Raw genomic sequence first — 18,107 nt, forward strand, 5'->3', positions numbered from 1 at the left:
TCTACGAGAGCTTTTTCTGGATCGAACTTTTGAGGACACTATTCATGATTGCGTATCTTAGTTGCAACTGTGAACATGATCTTAATCTGCGTCGCATTATTCCTACGTTTCACGTTCACTTCTTGTTGCTCTTTGAGACACTTCATGGGAGCTTAGTTTCTCATTATACGTCAGAAGCTGATATCTCAACCAATTTGAGTGCGTAATGTCCTTCTCTGGTATTCCTACTCTATTTTGGGTCGGAATCAGGGAATACCCATGATTGCGCGTTTGTCGGATAAATACCGGTTTACGACCTTCGTTCAGGATGATTCAGGGAAATGAATAGTAAGAATAAACATTTTCACTAGCTCTACTTATCACCTTTAATTTTTCTTTCATGTGGATCTAATTAAGAAAACGCATATTTACCCACACTTATCGCCACGAAACATCAGATTAGCGAGCAAATACCGTTTAGTTTTCGTAAGATTGCCGATAATCCCCACTTGCTGATAAGGTGTCGCCTACACCCATAATAAAGACCTAATCTTCTGAATGATGGTGTCATCAAACGAGGCAAGAGAGAAGAACGCAAAGGCTACCATTGCGAAATTGAACTTGTCCGCTGGGGCCATACAGCATGGTTCTTGTCGTTTGTACATGCAGTAACTGTTGATAAGAATTTTTTTGAATTTATCAAATTAGAATATGCTTATCCGGTATACCCTGCGATCACAATTGCAGTGGCTATTAAAATGACGACATTCGTATTTGTGGCTGCAATGTAAAGTAGACTCCCGGCATTGGCAAATAGTGCTAAGTCAGTTAAATCTCGCCTTTTGCTTTCCGAGACAATATACATCAATACCGCGATAATTCCTGTGCACGAATAACACACTTTAGGCGATTCTTACGATATTTCGTTCTTTTACCTAATCCCGCATGAATTGTAGCGATTTCAGCAGGTCCCGTTTCGGTCTTAATCCACATTTCTGCGGCATAACAGGGCAGTGCCAGGGTAAGTTGACAGTAATCCAAAAGATCGCGCAAAGGGTAGAAGGAACTTTCGTCAACTGCAAAGAAAGCCAGAGTGATATTAGCTGCCGTTTCATGCCTCGGTGAGAACTTACAAAATTCACTGAATCCGGTCAATCCGTTGGCAACCATAATTATATAAGAGATGAGCTGCCAGTGCCAGAAATCGCTGCCTGCAATATCGGTGAAATATACGGAAAGGGCTGCCGCACTAGTTGCTGTTAGCAGCAAGTAAGCGAGGCCCGCCATTGCCATGGGGAACTTAGGATGGCGTTTTATTTTCAAAAGTAAGTCAGACATGATTTTATCGCTTGGATAAAACTGAGATCGGTATCGTATAGCTCACAAAAGAATTTAGATTTCCACATAAATGAGATGACGGGAATGTTTGACACTGGCAATGTAACTGAAAGCGCAATTTTCGAGCGCCTTCTTTTAACCGGAGGGGAAAGCTTATTCGGCAAAATTCTGCGCATTCACCATTTCGTTACCAGTCCAATAGGTGTACGAATTAGTTTCAATTGTAATTATTTATCTCTTCCAGCGGGACCTGAAGCATTCAATATCATTCTGGCTTTGTTACCCATTTACTTATAATAATTATTAATTAAATACCATTGTGAGAAAGTGATTGTATATTTTTAAAATCCTTGCGCATCCACCAGTTCATTACCAGTCCAATAAGTATACTAATTCGTTTGAATTGTGATTATTCATTTTTTCAAACGAGAACCGAAGTATTCAATATCATGCCGGCATTGGCACTTATTTATTTATAATAATTGTTAATTTAATACCATTGCGAGAAAGTGATTATATATTTTTTTAAAACTTAACGCATCCACCAGTTCATTACTAGTCCAATCAGTATATTAATTCGTTTCAACTGTGATTATCCGCTTTTCAAGCGAAAACTTAAGTGTTCGATATCATTTCGGCATAGGAACCTACTTACTCATGATGATAGTAAATAAACATTCTTTCGAGAAACCGGGTTTATTTTAAAAAGTCCTACGCATTAACCGTTTGATTACTAGTCCAATAGGCATATTAATTCGTTTCAATTGTAATTATTCTCCTTTTCAAGCGGGAACTATTTCCCAAGACATTGCCATTCTTTACAGTTTTTCAGTATTATTTCGCAGGCAGACGGATTGCAAAAATAAAATGAGAAAGACTGGAAAATGGTTTTGTCGATTTTTAGGTGAACTTTCTGGTCTGGATCGGGAACACGTAACTTTTGAGTAGAAAAACTGAACAGAAAATGCGTATTTTATGACAGATCGCAAAAAAAATGTTTATCAAATTACGTACTTTAAAAAATCTCTTTACGCACCTGATTTTGCGGTTGCATTAAGTAGGGAGTAGGCCCGTGATATATTCTAAACAGAAGAAGTTAAAACACTAGAAAAGAGAACACATAAACTGTTAGTAACGTCGTCTATGTCAATGTAAGTATAGCTATGATTATGTTAACCAACACATTAGGTATAATAAGCTTAATAATATTCAAGTCGTTTATCTTCAATAGAAACGCGCTTTTTTTATCCTTCTCTTTGTAAACACCCGTTAAACGCCTGTTTATCTAAAAAGCTCAAAACACTATAATCCGGACATAATTACGCACTCACAAAAGCGCTCCATAACAATAAAAAATTTCAAAATCCTCTTTTGAAGTCGCTAACCAGATGCTTCAGGACAATGAGATTTACAATGAGATAAATCTCATAAAGTTTCGTGCAATAGGTCCCTGTGATCACTCCCCTTTGACGTTTCTATACGTAACTCGATTTCTTGTTTAGCGTAGAAGGGGCTGAAGATCGAATCTGATTGGACGAAATACGTTTTAGTTCCGCCCATTTCAGGTCCCCTCAATGAAAAACTTAGGCGCGTTTACAATGTTCCACACTCTCTCACTTTGCCTTTCAGTGTTAAATTGTTGTTTGTCGGAGGTTGTTGCGGGTTTTTTTCTAGTGATATTGCTCAGTAATTGTGCGTTTTTTTTTGCGAGTTTTGGTAGTTGTTAAAAAACTGAATATGGATCACACATCAGTGTTGGGTATGATGCATCATACTTCTTTCGATAATATTGGACTATATGAGCAGCCTAAGCCGCGGTTCATTTTCAAAATGCCGCGGGTAGTGCCGGATCAAAAGGCCAAATTTGAGTCTGATGAGCTATTCAGGCGGCTTGGCAGAGAGAGTGAGGTGAGTTTTGAACTTTCTGTTATTTAGTTACCTTTACTACCTCAGCTTTGATATCTAATTATTTGTTTTATTTAATTAATGCTAGCATGGAAGTAATTTACTAATTTCTGTTGAATTCTGTTGGAAACTGAGGTGTCTCGTCATAAAAGACGTTTTTTAGAAGGTAGCAAGCCTTTTTTATAAGATAAAAAAAGACATTTTTTTACAATTAAAAATTCACGTTCAAGGATGTACTTAACAAGGAGAAATCCAAAATATTCTAATAAAATGAATTAAAAACGATAACTTATGCTCCTATCTCAGCATTTTTATGCAATATGAAAAATTGTCTCAAACTGATAGATTATGCCATTGCTGCTGTATCACTATAATGCCTAGAGAAGCGCGTGGGCACACACGAATTAACACATTAAGCAATGTTTTAATATACAAGGGAAAGATCTCGGTAACCATAAGAGATACGTGGTGGGTTAAATTGGAGCATAGTTACGCAATTCGAAGTTCAAAAATATGTAATTTCATTAAAAAAATCTATGACTTTTGGAGATATTTGAAAAAACTGAAATTTTTGAGACGCATTTTTATTTTTTATTTTTTTACAACGTGGGGATGTTATATTTGAAATCCAACGTTTTGGTTTTCAGCAGCCATCATCAACTTTCTTATGGGCACCATTTTGGAATTTCACATTTTTGAACTCATTTATTTTATGATTACGATGATATATCATTTATTAAGATTCAATCTTGTAGTTTGGTGGAAATATAAAAAATTCTACTTTTGCAAAAAATGCCATGAACACCGCCTGAATTAACATCTACACTTTTGTTTAATGAAGACGTTCTTCACCTTCAGTGACAAAACGAGTATAAATTTACTAAGAAAATGTCTTTTTCAAGTGAAGAAAACCGGAATATGTGAGAAATTTATTACATTTCACATCGAAATATGCGAGTTGTTGCGAAAGCAGATCTACAAGAATATTCAGAAAAACATTAACTAGCTCAATTATTTTGAATTCCTTCATAAACATTTAGCCGAGTTTGGTGCATTTTCTAAGCCTAAAATATGTATTTATAGACCAAATAAGAATGAAGTGAAAACTTCATGAATTACATCAATAACAACATTTGCTTCAACCTCTTGACTAACCTCTGGTTTCAACAAGATGGTGCTGCGTCACATAACGCTAGGGCACTGGCTGATTAATTGAAATATTTCCCGGTAGAGTCATTTCAAACAATGGAGATATATTTTGGCCGGTACGCTTACCAGATCTGTCCCCATGAGATTATTGTTTATATGGGATTACGAAAGACCTCATTTATAAATCTGTACCTACAGCTATTAAGCTGAGAAGGAAGATCATCTCAATTTTAGAGACCAAAATAAGATGGGACCAAAATAAGAATTTCACACGACGTGGTGAAAAATAGTTTTTCAGAATCTGATAAAAATCAACTTTAATCTTAAAAAAAAATTTCAGCCTATCATCTTAATTATTAATGTTTCAACCTTGGACAACGAACACTCATTTCTGTTTTAAACCTGTGCGATCGAATACCAAGAAACGACCGAAAAATCCAGCATGACTAACCGGACATGCCCGGGATATTTCTCTTTATTTAATAATCAGATATGTATACTTCTGGTATGCGAGTCGGCCTACATAAATATAAATGTGTGAAACCCCCTTGGATTTAACGGATTCCCGATATATTTTTATTATTATTAGGAATTATCACGTTTGAACTGTAAATTGTTATTAACTATTTATCATTGTTTCAGGTTCGTTATACGGGCCACAGGGATAGGCCGATTGATGAGAGAATCAAAAGGTTCCTAGCAGCATGCCAAGAGGGACATACGGAAATAGCTTTTTCTGCCACAGGAACCAACCTACAGTTGGTTTTTAATCCTCCAAATCCGGGATACCTCCCAGACACTCAATGCGATTTCGAGAAGGAGCAAGGCAAGGTATGCATCTCTGAGAATTTCACTTGTGTCTTTAACCATCTAAACGAACTTCAACTTTGATCATCAAGATAAAACTGGTCTTTTACGTTATTCAACTTTTCAAAATGGCGCATACTGACGCTGGTTTCGGCGAGCCAATAGCAAGACCGCGTCTGTATTGATCGCACCCGACGCCATGTTAGAAGGGGGAGATTCTCCGGGGTTGTGACAACATAACAAAGACCCCTCGAGGGTCTTTTTCAATACAGTAATTCAAAACTGGAATAATGTATGTGTACAGTAATCTGAGAAAGAATATTCATTCGAGTTTATCGTGAAACGTTGAGGGAGGGATAAAATTAACGATTATGCTCCTATCCCTAGGCTCCGTATTGTTATAGAAATCTATGACAGAATGGTATTGTAGGGAAGTTGGTTGTTTGATGTAGAAATGAGACCTGTTTGTGAATTTACAGAAAATGATAATGAATTAAATTGAAAAACCAAAGAAAGTAAATAAACTGAAATTAAACATCTTTCATACTTTTTCCACTGATCATGAATGAATACCTTTTTCAGTTTTCGTGACTAGTGAAAAACCCAGTGACTACCTTTTTCATCCGTCCTGAATTAATGACTTTTTCGATTTTCACGACTAGTGAAAAAAAGAGTCATTATTCATTCACGACCAGTTTTTTAAAATTGTTTTGTTGCTTTGACAATCCACTTAATTAACGCAATTAACGCTTACTGAATCGAACAATCTATTCTAAATAACACCAAAGCAAATATTTATTGGTCAATAGCAAATCGAAACCGTAATCATCTGGGGTGCTTTCACCACATTCAAAGTAAGGATTTTACGTAAGAAAAATAGTCAAGGTTGAATGATATTTCATTTTAATTACAATTGTTAAAAATAGTATTGTAGAGAATTAATAAGTACTTTTGCTTTAATTAGATACTTCATCTACGATGAAATCATGAAAACACTTTATTTTACATATCAATGAATCAACTTAAACGAAAATGTCGTAACAATTGTACAGATTTCGCGTTATTGGTCGGTTTTAAAAGCATCGCATTTTTCATCCTTTTAATATTGAAAATCTCTGCCTCGGCCCGGCCTGACATGACCCCTGGAAACTCAACGTAAGATCATCTTTATTTAAGCAATTAAATACGAGATCCTTATTTCATTTATAGTTAAGTCTTATCGTAGGCTCACTAATTCCGCATTTTCCCAACTACAACCGAAATGTGACATTTTTCCGGGAAATTCAACCATTTTCCAGTGTAAAGTTCAGGTATTTGCCGAGCAACTCTTATAGAAACTTTCGTAAACTGCCCTAATGGTACCTCCCTAACTCCTAACTTTTTGCGGAAAGTACCTTTTCCCCAAAACTCGACTGCACGGCCGACTGCCGTCCAACTGCAATCGCCTGCGAAAAAGTGTAACTTTCCGCACTTTTAGTTAGGAAAATGATTATAGTATCTTCTTTAGACGTAACTTTACATCTATCTTCAAAAAATCAATATAATGATATATTTCTGCCTCGGCCCGTGCTGATATAACCCGTGGGAACCCAACGGAAGATCACTTTTATTTTAGCGATGAATTCTTGAGATTGTTATTTTATTTGTAGTTAGATTTTATTTCAATTCTGCTTTTACTCGGCTGTAACGGGGATGTGAGATTTTTCAGGGAAACTAAATCATTTTTTCATTACAAAGTCGAGGTATTTGCCGAGCAATTGTTACCGAATCGGTCGTAAACTGCCTTAAAAGCACATTGTGACCTAAACGACAATAAACACGACGTTGGGTTCGTTGGGCGTAATAAATTTTTAATGGGCACCCTTCAAAGCTACATTTTACACTCAATTTACGAGCAAAACATAACAATATGGCAAAAACATCGTCTGAGACGGACATTTTTTTTTGTGTTATAATTGCCGACCTTCTAAAATCCGTTTCTAAATTTTCCAAGAACTTTTTTTTGACATTTAGAAAGACTCCCAATCTGCTAGCATACCCGATGGGTTTTATGATCTAAAATTGCTCTTCCAATTTTTTTATTTGTAGCTTCAGGAAGGTCGGTTTGAAGCTCTGTTCTTGTCTATACGATGGTATTCAATGCAGTCTAGAACATCTGTACATGCCCAGAAGAATAAGCATCAATGGACTGGTAATTTAACCAGCCCTAAAGACTAGAAAAAAACGTGTTACCATGTCCACGCTGAATAAAATTAACACCTCTCCTTTGTCTAGCAGGCACGTTTGCTCTTTTATTAATAGAGGAGATTAAAATATTATAGGGCCTGTTACCCTTATTAACAAAGGGTCAAATTTTTGACGCGTCGTTCCCGAGATATTAATGGCCCGTGTTTTAGCTCTATTATAAAACTAGTTGTCCATTTATCATGCATTGTTTTCCGCTGCCTTGGCGTCTCTAACTGCTCCTCTGTTTGTTTTTTAATTTGAATAATAAAAGAGCGAAAGAGACAAGTTAAGTCGAGATCTAAACCTCTAATTTTTATTAAAAGACAATGTGGTACCCAGAGAAATACATATGGGGACCATTCAAAGATACTTTATCTTCCCGTAATTATTCGGCAGTCAAAAATTCAGGTCATCCCAATGAAATACGAAAGATTTATTAAGGTTTTTCCCCGGCCTAAGTGGGAGTTCCAACGTGTATCCATCTGTTCAAAACATCGTTCGGGGTTGTATATACTTTTCCTTAAACATCCGGAAGAATGGTTAAGTCCGTGTAATCCTGTTTGCTAATTTTTCGCCCTATATGAGAATTTATGAAAAATGTAAACACTCGGTGGATGCCACACAGGGAGCTTTTATGGGAATCCAAGGGGGATTAGCCGTGTTTGCCTTTCGTGCTCTTCGGGATTTGAAAGATGATTGGGCTTAGTGAATCGTGAAAAATTGCCACAGGTGTTCTTTCAACGAGCACTAAAAGAATAAAATCTATAGTTGAGAAAATCATGTTTCGTATTCTATTCTCTATTAGATTTAATGTTCTTGCTGTCTTGGGAGATATTTTTGAGTGGGATTAATATAGTTATACAAATGAAAACGACATCCCATCGCTATGCTTCAGTGGAATAATAAACTGCTGGCCAGTTGCTTTGCAACATTCGATTTTTCGAATCGAGTTTGACGCAGCATAACTCCGAAACGGATCAGTGGATTTGTTCAAACGAGGTGAATTCTGGTTGGTTCAGGTTAATTCAGGTTAGCTATATAATTTAAAGTATCATGAATCGTTCAGGTGAAATAATACAGAGCGGACCAAATGTGGATGTAATTTTGCTTATATATCTGCCTTTTTCGGTTTTCCAAAAATTGATTCAAGTTCTTATTTTTTTTGTTGAAAATAATGGTCTGAAAGAATCTCTTTTACAATGCGATTTCAATTCACAAAATGCCACGTTTCGTGCAACTCTCGAGTTCAGATTTTTGTTCTTGCACCATGGTGGCGTCGAGATTTTGTTGGTGGAGACCCTGAGGAAAGTCGCCATGGTTCAAGACAGTGTGGCGTCTCAACCTCGAGGAATCTTTTCTCGATGAACAACCGCGAGGGGGTACATTTCATTGAAACATATTTTAGTCCACTAAAGCAGAAGGCATTAAATTTAAATAAAAAATATTCCAAGATATGTAAAATTATAATGTAATGTATATCGCACCTCAAGAGTTTAATGTACATTTGAGCTATTTAATATAGGAGACTCTCGTTAAGACTTACGCCATCTTATGTCCACACTAAGGGAGGATAATACTAAATGATATTTTGAAATAATATATTTTTATAATACCTCATGAAGGGAATTTGATACCAATAAAGTGCATTATATTAATTATACTGAACAGGCGATGAAGAGGAAACGGAAAACCACTGAAAATATGATATGTGAGTATATTTACAGGTCGGGTTTACCAAGGTTTACAAACTTCAAAACTGATACGCAATATCTGATTTTAATTTATACAGAGTGTCCCTTTCTCTAGTTGAACCATGGGGATCTTGATAACCGTAACAGATAGGAGGTCGGTTAAATTACTGTAAAGTTGTGCAACTTGGAGTTAAAAAATATGCTGTTTGCAAATTAAAAAAAAAAATAGTTTCTGCAGAAGTGGACATCCTGTAGACCGTTTCAAAACATAATAATTCCATATTGTTGAATAATAAGGCATAATAGTTTTGTTTTCTAAAGGTCTTTAAAATTCCAACATACAACTGTTTGAGCAATTATTTCTAATCTAATGGAGACATTTTTCTAATTGTCTGCATCTAGTGATGGAATTTCCTCTACTCGCTTATTGCGACTTGTCCAAATGTCCTGCCGCAGGAGGAAACGTCTAGCCGCGGGGCTATCAAATTTCAAAGAAACGTCGATGATATAAAACTCATCACATAAAACGAGCTATTGTTAAGATTAACCACTGATTATTTACAAAAAGGCTAAGTCGTAATGACTGCCATTCAGTAGCGTTGCGAGACATTACAAGAACCAGTGACTCTGTAATAGGCCGGAAAGAGCAGGATCCGAATGAGATCAACAGAAGAAAGTTCGAACAGAAAAGTGATTCACAAAGAGATGACTCAAACAGAAAATATTGTAAATCATCATGTTCTTTTGTACTCCTGTTAAGGTATATTATAATTTTTGGTATAAGTCCCTTAATGGAAACGCATTATGATTTTTGCCATTTGGAGATCATATCCGCCTATGTCTCTTTAAACATCTTGCATAAAGGCGCCTGATCTGTCATAAACCGTTTTACAGTTATTTACAAAGGCACGGGGTATGGCAGAGTTACAATAAACACGGTTTATAGTCCATGTTGTGTTGCTTTGAGGGCGCCGCTCACTATTTTAATTTCTACAACTGAATACTAAAAATTACTTTTGTGTCTTTTGTGGGCCTGTATCCACCGGGCTCTTACCCAGGTACAAAAAATCGACGAAATGAACTTTTTCACCAGTGCCGATAATTTTAATATTTTTACGAATTCTGATGCTCTTTCTGTAAAAGATGATCTGCAAAATAAAACTCAAATCACTAACCGTCTTCGAGATATTTTTAATTCAGTTTTCGGTGTATTGCCAAGCATAAAGATTCGATAAAAATAAAAAAGTTTAATACTGGAAAATCCAGAGACTGGTACCAGACGTATCTCTGAAGCGGTGGGGGTCAGCAAATCGGCAGTTTCTAAACTTCTACGGAAACAGCAGCCGTTTCCACACCATTCTCCGCCCAGAATTAATTTCTGAGATCTGCTATTCCAAAAGCAATATCATGATCCTTTGTTTTTTAATAACACATTGTTCACCGACGAGGCAACATTTACAAGGAGACATGGCACCCAACGTTTATTTATACCATTATATTTGGGACACTCTGTATATCATTCAGTGAGTGTCTAACATTCCGTTTGTCTCGATGAAACATAGTGAACCGTAAAAATTGCTTTCCCGAGGCATCGGTTTCAAAAAGACTTTACATTCAGGCGAGAGCAATAATTTGTTATTAACTCGAAAGGAGAGCATGTGAACATGACTAAGATTTATTTCCAGATACACATTTTTATTAAATTGGAGTCACGAGATTGAACCCTTCTGAAATAGTCGATTAGTAACAGCACGGGTTATCACCTGGGCTAAAATCTGCCGGGACAAAGGGTGCGATGAGCTTAATATCTCAGTAATTTGTCATACAGGATAATTTATAGTGGGGGGGGAGGTCGTGAACATCCTTGTCAGTGACGAGTTGGACAATGTAAGAATCGATTAGTTTATTTTTATTAACTTTTTTGACTATTTATTGAAAATTTAGTGTCGAAGCGAAAGGGTTCATTAAATAAATAAAAAGAAATGTTTCTATGACGCTGATTCACGATAAATGTGATATCAGAAAATCTGAAAAATATTACAAATCTTTTACGCAATTTCGGTTTTTTATTGCTTTGTACATTTTACATGCGCAGATCCCTTGGCGTCGTAAAGCTACTCCCTTGAATGCGCAATTTTTCTCCGATTTAACCAAATCTGTGTCTGCACGAGATTCCAATGTTGAACATCCTTATCTTGGACACTCTGTATAAGTTCTTATACCTACACGCATGTTAAACAAGATCGTCTCCGATTCGAAAGGCACGATCTAATAACGCAATGGGGTGAGCCTCCACCTTCTACAGGGTGGTCCTTTCAGTTGCACATACTGGGTGTAACTGCCCGATGCGCAGTGTCAATACAAATTCTCTCGCTTGGACGGACATTTCGTGAGGAGTTTTCAGATTGTCTACGTTTACGTACCCTAATTCCATTATTGTTTTATCGTTGTTGCGCACTGTTTGATTAGGGATATGTGTTGTTGAGCCCTGAAAGTATTTTCTTGTTTGAATGCCTTTTTGACCCTCTTGAAAATTAATCATTAGAAATTTAGAGTGCAGAAGTGGATTGCAACGCCAAGAGTCACCGAGTAGGTTACACGTCGAGTGCGTTTCTCAAAGATATTATCTTTCAGTGTATCTCTATCGGCATGTAATAATACTCTCGATATCTCTCGGTCGTTTGTACGGTTTCTCATTAAAAGAAAAACAAGAACATTAATAACGTTTTTAACGAACTTTGAATCAAAACTGAAAATTTGCCGTTACTACCTTCAATGTAATACGGAATTTGGTTGCGTGTCAATAATAACCACGCACAACACCATATGGGTGAGATCGGTCCAATTCGGGCTGTCTTGGTTTCCTTTTCAACCCTAGCACGAGACTGTTGCTCGCTTAATTTAACTCTCATTAAGTCGATCATCTACGAATCATCAATAACAGAAGGCACGATAATGTTCGCGAGAAAAAATAATTAGTCCATTTAGGCATTTTTTCCCTGAAGCTCACTGATTGTTATTTGCAAACTTCCCCGACGATGGATAAGGGTGCAAACACACCGGAAAACGGGTCACGTGTCGCCCATGGCGCATATCATCTTGAAACAAAAGAAAACTCTGATGGACGCCGTTTCATAATTGACGTCACAAAACAGAAGAACCAGTCAACAACAGCGCTAACTAGCGCGCGTATCCAGACACCGTGGGGGAGTTAAAACAAAACGAGCTTTTGTTTTTTCGTTAATGACATAATAGGTGTTTTGTTCTTTTGTTTTTTCTTAATTGGAGCTGGGTCGGGGATATAGTCCGGCTACTCGGTTGAAATATATGAAAGCTACATAATTTACGCAGATGTCATCAGTCTAGAAAGATTGATCCAGAAGCGATCGGTTTGCCTATCTGTCTGTCATCGCGAACTAATATGAAACACTATATCCTGATATCTAAACTATCATGAGTGAATTGTCTTGTCTAGCAGGTATGTTGCGCCTTGGCTTATTAAATGAGATCAACAAGTAACTAGAAAGCTCTCACAAATGTACAATCTTCCTATTTATGAATGCATTCAAGGACCAGCAAAAATTGAATTGGGCGTTGTGTTGCGGGCTAAGATCAGGTTAGTTTAGGTTAGTAGCAGGTCACAATAATAAATTTTCATTTTTACATTTATTTGTTCCTATAGAAACCAGGCCCAGCAGGAACGTATTGAAAATAAGCACCCACCGAGACGTCATTTAACTTCTTACGAAGTGTTGCCGTTGTTAAGTACTGGGCGCATTCAGGGAACAGCAGTGCTTTACTGCAGCGGTAGTATTTCGCTGAAGCGCTCATTTAAACTCGTAAAATGTGTCGCGATGGAATTTTAAACTTTTAATTGTTACAGGTTTAAACTCATAGTTGTTTGTCAAATTAAGTTGTCACGGAAAAAGTAGTCAGCAAATTCGAACTTCAAGTACTGCAGCGCTCGACTGCTGTCAGTCGCCCAAATGCGTCCATTAAGTATAAAAATTATTTATTATTTTTTTGTGGGAAATTAACGAATAAAATTTTTTTGAAGAACATTTAGAAAAAAAAGTTTTTCTTCAAAAATTTGATAGATCTCGACATGTGTTAATTTTTAAAACCTCCCTCAACAGTTACTCTACCATGACAAGTGATTTCCGTGATAAAGTATACTAATTTGTGATGTATGATAATTAATTTTTATATACATTTTCTATGAAATTTCTTTAAAAACTCAAATATACAGGTTTCTAATTTTTCCGCAGTCAAATTAGAGGAGCAGCAAAACCGACGTTTCACCGTGCAACGACACTTTTAATTTTGCAATCAAAGTGTGTTAATAAGTATTTTTCTTATCCCAAGCAGTGACATAGTTTTTTATTCTTCGCGGAAGCGTCGCACTATTCGGGAATTATTAGGAGGATAATACGATTTTATGGTAACTTTCATTCGAAAATATGCCGGATAATGCAGTTTTAATTTCGCATAAATAAACATGTTGTTATGGGTATAAAAATCGCCATAAGAAAAGTCAATTGAAGATTTTTATACTAATAAATTCACTTGACTATTAAACGCGCTAATGATTCCAATTTTATTATAGAAAGTACCGTACTTTTCAACTTCAGACTTTTTAATGCCTTAAATGTTTCAATCCATCGGCGGCCTGTACGATTTTTTTAATTGAACATTGGTGATTCATTACTTCAATTGCCTTAACCCGGATTATATAACTTTATTAGCAACAAAGGCTAATTAAATTGTAAATTCGACGTAAAGAGTGGTTAGTGAACTGACTCATGCTCCTTTCGTAGGACGCATCGAAATGAATTGCTTTTCCGGTACAATTAACGATTAATAATAATTAATTCGATGACGTCGGTAAATTTTCCGTTCGTTCAGAAAGTGAACGGATTGAAACCCGATCTGTTGTCATTCACCGTTGGTCACTTGTTTTATTAACATTATTAAAAAGTCATCTTTCTGACCATCTGCCGAGGACGAGGGACTTTTTGTCAACTACTAGATCGAACCTAATTCATTTAGAACGGCAGTCTTTTGAATCTGCCTCATAAAGTGGAACGTGACTGGACAATTTTACTTTTTCAGATGAGATTGCTTACAGCACAGGGATCATTTACCCTAAATTAAATCACTGAGCACAACATTTTTAGAATATAATTTACAAAACTACCTACAAAAACACGGTCATTTATATGAAGCAACAAAAAACGCACCAGTTGTCCGATGGCTACTTTCACCCTTGAAACCCCTTTTCGACGGGCCAACCCATACGTACCATGCAGCGGCCTATTTGGAACATTCTTATGGTAATTTCGATATTTCGGTGAATCAAAATAGGCGTGGTTACTTTTCATCTTTTATGAATAGCAAACAATAACAATTCTTTTCGGTCTGACCAATGGCCTACTTTTTTCCATCATCGGTTTATATCCGACAAACAAAGGAATTTGTTTTGCATATGTTTTGATGTCCTTATTTTCGAGGTTTTCATTAGTGGTTTTCTTATTGATAAAGAAATTGAGCGGTATACGCGATTCATGCACAGTGTGTTCCAGCCTTATGGTCACCACTTCAATGGACAGTCATATGGAAAATCTAAGTAGCCTTAAAAGTTTTTCAAATATTTTTCGGGTTTTCATTAATTTTGAAAAGAAAATCTGCCAAATCTTGTTTTATAATAATGGTTTTATACCGTGCAACATCTAAACTGTTGTTTTTTGACTACACAGGGATTTATAGTCTCACTCGCAGTTTTCTATTTTGAAGACGGGCCTGGATTTTTAATTTGCGATTTTTAACCAGTTTAATTCAAGGCTCAAATTACCCTAAAATCGATAAAGATAGCTATAGGAAAGTGATCAGGAACTGTGCTTTGTGATTCACAGGTTCATAATATTCAATGATACATACAGAGTGTCGTATGGAAAAAATCAGTCTCAGATGCGCCCACAAAGCTCAAAGTGGTGGTTTGAAGCTAAAAATTTTTATTTGTATTTTGCAACGGATATGCGCAAAAGTATCTCTTTATTAAAAAAAAAAAATTTTTGGAAAATTATTTTCAATGTATTTTCGATCTATTTTTCGCAGCTTTTTTCTTATTTTTCAATATTTGTATGCGCAGACTTTGCAACATCGTTTGATGTTTGGTTTGCAAATGCCTGCAATAAACAGTGGGATGAACTCTCTAGTCATGAAATATGGGCACAGTATATATACCTACGGTAAACCCATAATACCTAGTATTTCTGATTTTGCCACCTTGTTCAACTTCTATTGTAAACAGGTCTAGCTAGCGAATATAATAATTACCTACACCTAAAATAGTAATAAATCATGACGTAATCACGTTCGTCATAAACCCAGAACTTATGAATATGGAAAATCTTACTGCAAATCAAAATATATGTATAATACCAGAATTTCCTTGGGAATTTTTACTGTTCTTAAATTCTACTGAATTGTTTTTAATAATTTGTTTGCTGTTCATTATTATTGTTATTAAGGCCCTTTAAACCGGTCGATAAATCGACTATTAGCACTATGTAATAAATCTACCAGACAGGGCGACGTGATTCCTCGCTGGCAATGTTTCCCTGAACATCAAAATAAACCTAATTCATATTCAGCTCGTTATCATCGTATACCTTTTAATAAAACGTTTATTAGTTTTTCCAGTAATCGCTATTGCTGTTCTGCATGGGATTTCCTTAACACGATACACGTATCTCACATTTGTTATTCATTGACTTAAATTATACTGCTGTGACCGTGAAAACGGAGCTTCAGTCCTGTAGGTCACCTTCTACAAACTCTCTTCTGGAGGTTATTGTTGAATCAATATTGGTGTTTGTGAAATTATGCACGTTTTTTATAGTTAATCGCGGGAAATTTAATGCGGAGAAGATTATCTTTAATGATTGATTTGATTTTCTTGAATTTCAAGTCAATCAATAAACTCAAGTACTAATGATTTTGGCTCTTATTTAAAAAATAAAAAATTTGATTAAATTGAGAACATTGAAAAAAAAATGTAAATTTTTAAATAGTAAGTAAGTAAATATTAATAAAAAGTGCTTTTGTCTTTTTGACATGTCCAGTATTTAAGAATTATTGCTCGAAAACGGATTCTTCTACGCCACTGCTATTATAACTATTAGAATTTTTTTCTTTTATATTTGACATCTCAGACGTTAAATTTATTTAATATTATTTTATTTTATTAAAAAATTATAACTCCAAAACATCCTTTTGCAGCACCGAACGGTTGATTTTAGGTAAAAGCAAGTTTCTCTGTATCATCTTTCAGAAATTTACGTAACTCATTGGTGTTTTAAGCGAAGGGAAAATTGAGAAAAAAACTTTCTGAAAACCGTTTGGAAACTTGAGAACTCAGAGAATAATAAGTTTAAAAAATCATCGCTAATCCGGCCAAGCCACAGATTTTTCACCATTGAAAATAGCACATTTTGTTTTATTTTTGTGTTCAAGCGCTGCAGCACTTGAAGGTTAAATTCGCTGAGAGTTTTTGTCTGAGAATTTGATTTCATAAACAGCTGTTGAAATGCAACCGCTGCAATGGAGCAGTTTTCTGAATGCGTCTATAGGGTGAATTCAAAACCCATTAAGTGCATTCGTAAGAGACTAATGTTGTCAGGTTCCACATGAAATACTTGATTTCTGGTCTTAAATTTGAGCAATACCAGATCTAATCCATTGATTTTCCCCGTGAATCTTTGGGGCACTTTAAATACAAGCTAAAATTTTAAATAACCGAATCCATTAGGCGAAAGATGCACTACTAAAGGCCCCAAAGTAAATTGGGATATCTACCCGCTATACAACTGACGACATAAACGCCGCTCTAGGACATAAATTAAAACGACCTTAAAATGTGCTGTGTGCGGCGTCGGAACCCCTTGGTTAGCTTTGTTGTATTTATTGTATTTGTTAATTTCTGACTTCCAGCCCTTTCTGGGCAATTACGAAGTTGTTAAGTTAATGCGGTATAATTGCCTTCCAATTTTAGGGTAGGAAACTTTTAAATTTTATTAGAAGTCCGTAAAATGCCATAAGGTTACAACTAACGCAGAGAATTATTAAAAATTTAAAATTTTATTTCTAATAACGAAACTCAATTCCACTGAAATCCGTTAAAACGGACTGCACTCATACCAGATCTACCTCCATGCGACATTCCCTAATTTAAGAATCTTAAAGATTCAGTCCAATAGATTGAAGATTCTATGATATTTGGACATTTTGTGTATTCCAAAATAGGCTAATAACATATTTATTGATCGATGTGTAACAATCAACTATCGATTGGTAATTTCAATATCGTCTACTTCTAGTTAGATACCATGTTACAAAAGTGGTTGATGCTTTGAAAATTTGTTTAATGGATCAATTGAGTGGTAGAAACATGTGAAAGTGCTAAATGACCCCCTGGACGAGCGTCAAATAAATGTGCACAACTGGTCATAATGCAAAAAATCATTTTTGGCATGAGTTTTACGCGAATTATTTATTATTTATATTCGTTTTTGAAATCAACTTATAATTAATAATTCATACTTTTTAATTTTTCAATAGTTCGCATTAAAAAAGGAATCAGTGATACTATCTTGTGAGTTATATGAGACGAAAAAATTAAAGCTAAATGATGTAAAATGAAAATTTTGAAACTTAATCGTAACAATGTAAAATATACGGTATAAGGTAATAATTACCGTTTTTAACTAATAATTTATCGAATTAGTGCCTAGTGGATGAGAAACATCAAGAGAAACCATATCAGTTGGACCATAGACGGATATTAAATAGACCTATTTTATTAATTTTTTTACGATTTTTTCGGTTTGTCTAATAAATAAATAAAAGCAAATAATAATTCTGCGTGAAAATTCTAAAAGCTTTTAACCACCATGACGCCTCAGGAACTACTGAACCTTTTCTCATGAGCAAGAAATCAAATACGGTTTGCTA

The 18,107-nt window shown here is 35.6% G+C and overlaps 2 protein-coding genes across 2 annotated transcripts in view; one reads left to right on the forward strand and one right to left on the reverse strand.

The window, feature by feature from the left end:
• Positions 1-433: 433 nt before the first annotated feature.
• Positions 434-1,467, reverse strand: LOC136414143 (uncharacterized). Its single transcript, XM_066397993.1, has 4 exons — positions 1,113-1,467; positions 915-1,055; positions 708-861; positions 434-651 (listed from the first exon to the last, which is right to left on the reverse strand). Exons 1-4 carry the CDS (start codon positions 1,315-1,317, stop codon positions 507-509), a joined length of 645 nt encoding a protein of 214 aa, XP_066254090.1. The 5' UTR covers positions 1,318-1,467; the 3' UTR covers positions 434-506.
• A 1,524-nt stretch (positions 1,468-2,991) lies between these two features.
• Positions 2,992-18,107, forward strand: part of LOC136414012 (protein big brother-like) — a 30,845-nt gene continuing 15,729 nt past the window's right edge. Inside the window, exons 1-2 of the mRNA XM_066397797.1 lie at positions 2,992-3,225; positions 5,014-5,202. Of these exons, the coding sequence (XP_066253894.1) occupies positions 3,055-3,225; positions 5,014-5,202 (360 nt within the window). The 5' untranslated portion in view covers positions 2,992-3,054. The remainder of the gene's footprint in view (positions 3,226-5,013; positions 5,203-18,107) is intronic.

The sequence above is a fragment of the Euwallacea similis genome, chromosome 16, assembly GCF_039881205.1.
Source record: "Euwallacea similis isolate ESF13 chromosome 16, ESF131.1, whole genome shotgun sequence".
Lineage (NCBI taxonomy): Eukaryota > Metazoa > Arthropoda > Insecta > Coleoptera > Curculionidae > Euwallacea > Euwallacea similis.

Coding starts and splice junctions, on each gene's coding strand:
- LOC136414143 (XM_066397993.1), bottom strand. CDS start 1,317: ATGTCTGACTTACTTTTGAAAATAAAACGCCATCCTAAGTTCCCCATG. Junction 862..914: donor TACAATTCATGCGGGATTAG/GTAAAAGAACGA, acceptor ATTCGTGCACAG/GAATTATCGCGGTATTGATG. Junction 652..707: donor ACTGCAATTGTGATCGCAGG/GTATACCGGATA, acceptor TCTTATCAACAG/TTACTGCATGTACAAACGAC.